This window comes from Rhamphochromis longiceps, linkage group LG9 (genome assembly GCF_057381845.1).
Source record: "Rhamphochromis longiceps isolate RC_006_pf linkage group LG9, R_longiceps_female_GT1.1, whole genome shotgun sequence".
Taxonomy (NCBI): Eukaryota; Metazoa; Chordata; class Actinopteri; order Cichliformes; family Cichlidae; genus Rhamphochromis; species Rhamphochromis longiceps.
This window is the reverse complement of record NC_140565.1, coordinates 81,641-91,519: the sequence shown is the minus strand read 5'-3', so window position 1 is coordinate 91,519 and position 9,879 is coordinate 81,641. Positions and strand designations below refer to the sequence as shown.

The 9,879-nt window shown below is 51.1% G+C and overlaps 1 protein-coding gene across 1 annotated transcript; it reads right to left on the bottom strand.

The window, feature by feature from the left end:
* Nucleotides 1-4,373: 4,373 nt before the first annotated feature.
* On the bottom strand, nucleotides 4,374-5,498 carry LOC146661458 (uncharacterized). The gene has a single exon (XM_085419466.1). The coding sequence runs from the start codon at nucleotides 5,496-5,498 to the stop codon at nucleotides 4,374-4,376; it is 1,125 nt and encodes a 374-aa protein (XP_085275592.1).
* Nucleotides 5,499-9,879: the final 4,381 nt, after the last annotated feature.

The window sequence follows — 9,879 nt, the reverse complement described above, 5'->3', positions numbered from 1 at the left end:
GGACTACCGTATTAAACACTTTTACTAACCTCAGGCAGATGGACAGGCGCTCTGCTGGTGGGATTGAGCGCCTGTAATTGGTGTCTAGGCGGGCAATTCTGGGACCGACGCGGGAAAGCAGGTCCTCAAACTGGCCGAGTGACAGACAATGATATCGCTGGAATCTGCCGTCATCCAGGCGCAGCTCCTGTAGCAAATGGTGAAACTCACCAAACTGATCACGCGTCTCGAGGACCTGATGGACCCAGGTACCCATCGCGTTCGGTGTGAACACACGGTAAGACTTTGCTCACTCTCTGTTGTGTCAGAATCAGAATCAGAATCAGAATCAGAAAGGGGTTTATTGCCAAATGTTGAGCAGGTTTACAACATTAGGAAATTGCTGCGGTGCTTCAGTGCAAACATAGTGTCATAAATAGCACTTAAATAGACATGAAAAAATAAAAGTAGGAATAAGAATTAAAAGTGCTATGTAGAAAGATATGTGCATGAGATATACATGAGATATATACATGAGAATAAGAATTAAAAGTGCTGCGTAGAAAGATATATACATGAGTGCAGGTGGTGATCAGTGCCAAACATGGAAAGATGCAGTGACACAGCGTAGGGTCATGTGTTAGTGGCGGGGACAGTCATATGGTTATTGTTCATGTGTCCAACAGCAGAGGGGAAGAAACTGTTCTTATGGCGAGAGGTTCTGGTGCGAATGGACCGGAGCCTCCTGCCTGAGGGGAGCAGGTCAAACAGACTGTGTCCAGGGTGAGAAGGGTCAGCTGAGATCCGAGCTGCACGCCGCAATGTCCTGGAGGTGTACAGGTCCTGCAGAGATGGGAGTCTGCAGCCAATCACCTTCTCAGCAGAGCGCACAACACGCTGCAGTCTCTGTTTGTCCCTGATAGTGGCTCCAGCGTACCACACGGTGATGGAGGAGGTGAGGATGGACTCGATGATTGCAGTGTAGAACTGCATCATCGTCCGTGTTGGCAGGTTGAATTTCTTCAGCTGCCTCAGGAAGTACATCCTCTGCTGGGCTTTCTTGATGACGGAGGTGATGGTGGGCTCCCACTTCAGGTCGTGGGTGATGGTGGTACCCAGGAAGCGGAATGAGTCCACAGAGGTGATGGGGGTGTCAGTCAGGATGATGGGGGGGAGTGGGGCTGTGTGCTTCCTGAAGTCCACAATAATCTCCACTGTCTTCTGGGCATTTAGCACCAGGTTGTTGTGGCTGCACCAGGACACCAGACGTTCAACCTCCCTCCTGTAGGCAGACTCATCCCCGTCCGAGATGAGCCCAATAACGGTGGTGTCATCTGCAAACTTGATTAGCTTGACAGACTGGTGGGTGGAGGTGCAGCAGTTGGTGTACAGGGAGAAGAGCAGAGGAGAAAGAACACAGCCCTGAGGGGAGCCGGTGCTGATGGTCCGGGAGTCCGAGACATTCTTTCCCAGCCTCACATGCTGCTTCCTGTCCGTCAGGAAGTCAGTGATCCACCGGCAGATGGGATCAGGCACATTCATCTGGGAAAGCTTGCCTCTGAGATGGTCTGGAAGGATGGTGTTGAAGGCAGAGCTGAAGTCCACAAACAGGATCCTGGCGTAGGTTCCTGGGGAGTCCAGATGCTGCAGGATGAAGTGTAGGGCCATGTTGATGGCGTCGTCTACAGACCTGTTGGCTCTATATGCAAACTGCAGGGGATCCAGGAGGGGGGCCGTGAGGGTCTTGAGATGGGAGAGAACTAGGCGCTCAAATGACTTCATGACCACAGATGTCAGAGCCACGGGTCTGTAGTCATTTAGTCCAGTGATCCTAGGTTTCTTGGGGACAGGGATTATGGTAGAGGACTTGAAGCAGGCAGGCACATGACATGCCTGCAGTGAGGAGTTGAAAATGCCAGAAAACACTGGGGCCAGCTCGTTTGCACAGTGTCTGAGGGTGGCAGGAGACACGCCGTCTGGGCCGGGAGCTTTCCGAGCCTTCAGATTCTTAAACTGCTTCCTCACATCTGCTTCATGAATATGAAGAGTTGTGGTGGGAGGAGGTGGTGTGAAATCCTCTTTTGTGTGGGGTGAGGAGGGGGGTGTTGTAGGTGAACAGTTTGAAGGTGGTGATGGCTCCATGGAGGGGGGAGAGGTGGGGGAATGAGTGTCCAAAGTGTCTCTATTGTTGGGGCCGTTGGAGGTGTGAAGGCTGCCTGATGGCTCGTCAAAACGGCAGTAAAAGTCGTTGAGGGTGTTGGCCAAGAGCAAGTCGTCAGTGGAGTGGGGGGGTTTAGGCTTGTAGTTGGTGATATTCCTAAAACCTTTCCACACAGAGGCCGAGTCATTCTCTGAGATCTGCTGCTGCATCTTCTCAGAGTGCTGATGTTTAGCAATGTCCACTTCTTTAGTGAACCTGTACTTGGCCTCTCTGTAGCAGTCCCTGTCTCCGCTTCTGAACGCCTTTCTCTTTTCCAGCCACAGCTTTTTGAGTTTAGGAGTAAACCAGGGTTTGTCATTGTTATAACTCACCCTGGTGCGTGATGGCACAATGCTGTCCTCACAGAAGTGGATATAGGAGGTGACAGTGTCCGTAAACTCGTCCAAGCTGTTAGAAGCAGCCTTCATTGTGTCCCAGTCTGTGGTCTCCAAACACGTGCGAAGCTCCTCCACAGCCTCGTTGCTCCACAGTTTTTTAGTCCTCACGACAGGTTTGGAGAGCTTCAGCCTCTGTCTGTACGCGGGAATTAGGTGGATCATGACGTGGTCAGAAAGTCCGAGTGAAGCGCGGGGCACCGCGCGATAGGCCCCGCTGATCGTGCTGTAGCAGTGGTCTAATGTCCTCTCCTCTCTGGTCGGGCATTTAATATACTGCTTATATTTCGGAAGCTCATGGCTCAGATTGGCTTTGTTAAAGTCCCCAAGAGCAATGATGAGAGAGTCCGGGTATGTCCGCTCCATGTGGAGAATCTGCTCCGCGAGAGCGCACTGAGCTGCTTGCGCATCCGCGTCTGGCGGGATGTAAACAGCGGCCAGGATGAATGAAGCAAACTCCCGCGGAGAATAAAACGGTTTGCAGTGAATAAAAAGATATTCCAGAGAGGAAGAGCAGTGCTGAGCAATCACTGTCACATCTGTGCACCAGCCACTATTGATGTAGAAGCAGACCCCTCCACCTTTGGACTTACCGGAGAGAGAGGCCTGCCGGTCCGCGCGCAGCAGATGGAAGCCCTCCAGCTTGAGCGCGCAGTCTGGGACGTTCTCACTGAGCCACGACTCCGTAAAACATAAGACACAGGAGGAGGCAAAGTCTCTGTTCATGCTTCTCATCAGGGCCAGTTCGTCAATCTTATTCCCGAGTGAGCGTACATTAGAAAGGAAGATCCCGGGAAGAGCAGTTCTCAGTCCGCGTCTCCTCAACCGCACGAGTGCGCCGGCTCGCTTTCCTCTCTTTCGGCGTCTCGCTTTCCTGGTCAGAGTCTGCAGTAAATCTGCCGCAGATGCGACAAATATTGGAAATAAATCCACAGGCGTTGTAGTCCTGTAGTTAAGGAGCTCTTCTCTGGTGTAAGAGTATCCAGAGGAGTGCCCAGACACAGAAGAAATGCAGAAAAACAAAACAAAAGTAACGCACTGAAGCACCAGGGCATCCATACGCGGCGCCATCTTGGTTAAGATGGTTGGTGGTGTCAATGGTGTCATGGTGAAGGCTTGTGAGTTAACATATGCCACCACACTGTGGGTGGTCAACACCTTCAATGGATGATCCCTCACTATGTGTGCTGTTTTTTGTATGATCTTTGACACCCCAAGGGTATGCTGCGTGCATACCGGGTGTCTTGTCTCCAAGTGATTCAGGCGGATGCTGACGTACATGAGTACATCTCTCCCTCCTCCCTTTTTCTGAAACAAAACCCCATTCACTATCCCATTTGTTTCTGAAACATCCAGATAGAAGGGTTCGTCATAATTAGGGATGGCAAGATCAGCAGATCTCGAGAGATCTTGTTTCAATGCAATGAACGCCGACTCCGTGGCCCATGTCCATGGCAGTTCAGCCTTAAGGTTACGGACACCTACCGTTTTTACCAAATCCCTCAAAGGGGCCGTTTTGCCTGCATAGTTTGGTATGTACTGACGGCTATATCCTGTTAAACCTAAGAAGGAGAGCAACTCCTGGACTGTGCGGGGTTTCGGATGTGTCAGAATCTGATCTCGGTGGGTGTTCAGTAAACCCACTGACTGCCGTCAATGCTGTGTATGGATTTGGAACAGGCACAGTGTCAGTACGTAGAATGGCATTTATGGCTCTTAAGTCATGTGCCATCCTGTACTTTCCTGTCCCATGCTTCTCTACTGGCAAAATGGACGTATTCCAGTAAGATTGTGAGGGCTCAAGGACTCCTACTTTCAATAGCCCTTCTATTGTCTCTGCAATTCCCTCCTCCGCTTCTCTGTCTGTACTGCGGTTTCCAAATTGGTACCTCAGACTTCAGCTGGAACAAGACAGGCGAGCAAGTTGCCAGACCCACATCCGTCGACCCAGCTGACCACAAAGTGTCAGGAAGAGTCGCAAGTGCGGCCACTGCGTCAGCATGATCTACTCTTTCTCTTCCATGGATTCTTGAGATTTGTTTATGCTCCAATACCACTGCGTCATCTGACAGACCAGTGATGCGATAAATTTTGCATTTCGGCGAATACCAGACATCTGGAATCTGAGTGGGTCGCCAACAAGGTTCATCGAGAGCTCTCCTGACCATTGTCCCCAGCTCCCTGGCCCGATGACCCTCATGGACTGCCAATGTGATGTGAGGCACTGAATCAGGCCCCATTTTGAACCAAGTCCGTTGTTCTTCGGTTAAATTTACTCCTGCAGCGACGCCTTCAGGACCAACATAAATGTTCTGAGAGCGTATGTTCCAAGTCTGACCCTCAAGTTCAGTCTGGAACTGGTCCCTATAAATTTTGTCCTCGTTCTTATCATAATAGAGGGTGACGTGGTATGGGTCTCGCGGAGGAGAATAGACAGCCAAGGCCATAATCCAAGGTTTCCACAGCTGATACAGTCTCAAAATGCCTTCATCCACCAACCGACCCCAGTATATATCTGCTGTAGATTGTTCACAGTCTTGCAGCAAATACTGGTTCTTTGAAAAAGTCCCCAGGCAGAAGAATTCTTTTCCACCTGGAAGTGTCACTGTTAGTCCATCAGCTGAACACATGATAGTGGCCCCCAGTTTAATGAGCAGATCCCTGCCCATCAAGTTCACAGGCACATGGGGAGACACCACATAGCTGTGCTTCAATGTCTGTTTTCCCAGCACCGTCAGGGCTGGATTGGTTGTCGGCAGAGTCATTGGAACCCCAGAGAAACCCACAACACTGACCATGTGATTGGACAGTGTGGCACTGCTTGGTTTTCGTCTCAGCATTGAGTAAGTCGCTCCAGTGTCCACCAGGAAGGTCATTTCAGTCCCTTCCACGGTCATCGGCAACAGAGGGTCTGCCATCCCCATGCCGCCGGGTCTCTGTGGGTCCCGTCAGTACAGCTCCTCCTCCCTGCCCCAATTGGCCAGGGGATACTGAGCCACTGGCGCCATGCCAGGGTTGGGAGCTTGAAGTCCCCTTGTCTGGAATGTCCTGCCTCGCGGCGCTCTCTGTGCCTGGGGTGGTGGTTGATAACTTGTTTCTGGTAGCCATGGCGTAGGACAGTTACGAGCCCAGTGTCCTTGTCCTCCACACCTTCTACACAGATCAGAGTCCAGCATAGGTCCCCCCAGACCACGACCCCTTAGTCCGCCTCCTCTTTGAGATCCACCACGTCCCCTCAACGACCTATTAGCCCCCCAATTCCCCGCGGGTCTTCCTTGCCTTGGTCCATTGGCGGGCCATCAGTCATCAGGATACAAGACTGGGTCCAAATCTGGCCAATCAGGCCCCGACTCGCCCTGAGGCTTGGCCATCAGCATTTTCTTAGCACCTTCTTTACTTTCTCTTTTCTTCTCATTCAATTTTTCTCTTGCCTCAGCCAAGTTTAATTTTACCAACTGCCCTTGCACCTCCTCTAGGTCCTGTTTGTTTTTGGTCACCTCGTCTCTTTCCAGCTCCAGCCGATGTATAACATGCCTTTCCCATTTTACCGAATCTGCCACCGCAAAATCTGGATTCCTCTGTAGGTCTGCTCTCACTCGTTCTGGCAAACCAGCTAACACCGCGCATCGGAACCACGCCCGATATTCTCCTTGCTGTCCCGGATGTTCTCCCGTCTGTACAATCCACTGTTCCTTTGCATGCTCTATAAACTCTCTAGGAGCTTGTTCTGGGCTCCACAATATTCTAGGCATAGTGCCATAATTAGGGGTCGGATACTTCTCACGTACTGCGTCAGAAAGAGCATTTCGCACCCTTGCATAGGGGACATCATTTGGTTGACATGTGGTTGCTGCTATCTCTTCCACATCTGCCAGGCCTCCGCCCCTGAAGGCCCTTCCACCAACAGCACGAAAATCTCCCAGGGCAAGTTCTTCTCCTTCAGTAAGACTCCCCAGTTTCCTCAGCCACGCAGCTCCTCCCTCTGTAATAGGGGGCAGTTGCTTCACCAGAGCCTCCAAATCTCTGATGTTATAAGGCTGGTATACTGGCTCGCCCTTTAAACCCTTCAGTAAAGGCATTGAGAGGGACAACTCCTCCTCAGTGTCCCCCTGCTCCTCCTCAGTTTGCAATGTGACACTCTGCTTCCGGTTCTTCTCAAAGATCGACTGTCTTTTATCTTTCAGGTCCTTCAAGGCCCTTCCAGAGCGGAGCGTTCTCCTCTCCGGGTCACCTTGAAACTTTGGGGCAAACCCTCCGGTTTCCAAGTTCGACACTTCTCGGGATTTCCGTGACTTACCTATTGAGGTTGCGAGGTCCTTCTCCAATGCTTCGAGCGTTTGTGCTAATAGGCGTGGTGCTGGCACGCCTTCCTCCTCCAAGTCTCTCAAGGTCTGCTCTAACCTTACTACGGCTTCTCGATTAGTCGATATTTTCCCTATTACTTGTCCCTGCCACCAGTCTTCTTCTAGGTCGCCAACCCCTGGCTTCTGACAGGCTTTATGGCTCGCCTTCGATGGCCTCTGCAGCTGCGGCGCAGGCGTATCTTCCTCTGAAGTCCAGACCTCCTGGGATGCATTTCCCTGCCTAGGCTGTTGCGGTGTCACCTGATCGGCGCTTGTGGAAGCCACAGGTTGGGCTTCTTCAGCTCCTTCTGGGCTGAAGTGAGAGGGAGGGAGCAAGGTCACACCTGGTATAGTTATGCCCCCACCTGATGTTCCAGCAGCTGGCTCGAGCTGAGTCCCTTTCAGTGTAGCTGCCGCCGACAGGGGTTGCAACACTCCTGTGTTGACCCCCTCGGTGACCCGTACAGGCGTCGATGGGGCAGGATCCTCCTGAAAATCCACAACTTCCCCTTTGACTGTTCCTCTTTTCCCTTCCGGTCCCCAAAGAGTGCCACCCTCCAGAGTCAACACTGGACAGATGTAGGGAGGGGGCGGTGCACTGGGGAGTCCCTTCAAGCTGGCATATAAGCTCCCCTTGGCCTGGGCTTCGTCTGCCAGCCCTGGCGTGGGGTCTTTAACCTCGTCTTTCATCCAGGGGGAGACAACTCGGCAGACAATCACATACTTGCAGTACTTACTCTGTTTCTCCATCATCGGTTTCTTTTCTTTTTCTTTTTTTTTTCTTTTTTTTGCCTGTCCCATTTGGTTCTTTAGCCATCAGAATTGTTGTCTGAAGACCAACAAGGATACCCAATGGATTTACTTTGCCAAATGGATCATCGTGGCATTGCCGTATTGGTCCATTTGGTCGATCTTTGGTTTTATTATTTATTATATTTTATTTTCAGATGTTACAGACGGGACAGACATGAGTGAGGGATAGGAAAGGGAGAAAGAAAGAGGAAGGAAAGGAAAAACAGAAGGGGAGAGGGACAGTGAGAAAGGGGGGGAGAAAAAAAATAAAAATCTCCTGGATCACCTGTTGAGAGAAGAATAGAAAACAAGCAAAAAAACAAAAAAAACAAAGCAACATACTAAACACAACACCATCGCATTAATCTAGCTAAGTGTAAACAGCAGTAAATACTAAATATTCAATGTTGTTGTGCAGCACGCAGGACAGATGTGCTTCGAAGTAATAGCCAAGAAAGGTGTAATTTAAGTCTACGAGCAGTGAACACCCGTGTGCATACCTGTGTGGATCAGCGTGCTTGTATTCCAAAGGTTTCTCCATGTAACGATCTGCTAGGGAGTGTGGGGGGGGCCACAGCCCCGTCCTCCAGGGTATGAAGCAGGTATGGAGGAGATCAAAACTCCAGATATCCAGAGGCCCCCAGAACACAAGAGACCATGGAAAACCAACAGAGGGGCAGCCGCGCCACTGTCCCAGTAAGAGCTGAGGAGAGTCCCAGATGAGGGTTCACTCAGCAGCCGCGGAGCAGAAGCCAGGGGGAGTTGCAGTGACGCGCCCGTGAGCTCCGTCGGCAGCCAGCTGTGCCTGAGTGACCGAGCCCCAGGCCGAGAGGCCGGGGGCACCCCACCTCCGAAGTGGACCGAGCGAGCCCCAGGTTCCAGGCCCCAATAAGCGGCCGCCAAGGAGTGAGCCGGTGTGTACCTGGACGCCCACCCCCAGACACAAAGAACCACCAACGCACCGACACCTGAGGGAGTCCGCCACTGGCAGGGGAAGTGGTGGTGGGTGGAGATAGGCCTCCAAACCTTGGAGGACCTGAGGTGTCCCCAGAGAGGTGGTGTCTGATACCCAACCTGACATATAGACACAGACATACAGGCACACACAGACACAAACATCCATTCCCCCCCTCATGCTCTCATGTGCACTTCACACTCAACCAACGTGGAGACAGACATAAAGAGACGCTGTACACACGATCACACTCCCCAAGCATACTCTACAAACCGGGTCTAGGTGCCCATCGGTTTCTTTTCTGCCTTCACTTTTCTCCTCTTAAAACCCCCTTCAAGTTCCTCCTCAAGATCTTTGATCCTCTTTTCACATTTCTCAGCTCCTACCTGGAAAACCGAATGCAAAGGTATTTTGTCCTCCATCGTTATCTGTTGATCCTCACATAATTTCTTCACCTCCTTCTCCATGTCTTGACATTGCCGAGCAACCTCCTTGGAGACTCCTTCATAGGTGACCTTGAGGGCCTTCTTGAGTTGGGCTATCTGGTCCTTGAGTGGCTTATAATTCTTCTCCCCACTAGGGGTCGCCTTCCCGATCTCAGTCATTTTATTCTCAGCCATTTTGTTGTTGACCTCACTTACCTTCACCAAAATGGCTGGTAGTTAGCTCCACCTCCAAACCTTGCCCTCACCAAAATGACCGCTGCTAACCCCCTCCTTCAGAAGTAGGCTCAGCGTATTTCCCTTCTTGGGCTCAAACGCACCCAAGCGGTGCGTTTGAGCATAAGGCACATAAACCAAGCCTCTTAATTTTAACCCCACAAAACACAAACCCCCCCCAAAAAACCCCTAAAATAAACAGCAATAACTTTTGCGAGAATTTTATCAAACTTTTACCCCTAATTATCCTAATTAAATAAAATCACTACGGACAGAACCCAGCAGAAGGCCCCCACTGAGCGAACATTCAATTTAGTTTTACCTTCCAATTTAGTACCTTTGGATAAAATTATTCAACAGGTGGTACTGACCTTTAATGTCGCGACTTTTGTCACTCAGTTGGTCACTCTCCTGGATTCCCCCGTCCTTTTGGCACCCCCGGGAGCTCCGCTCACCGCAGCGCGTTCTTCTTTCCCTCCAAACCGGGTTTCGGCACCAAAAATGTGGGGTTCTTTTGATTTGGAAGGGAAAGTAAGCGCAGACAGAGTCCCCAGAG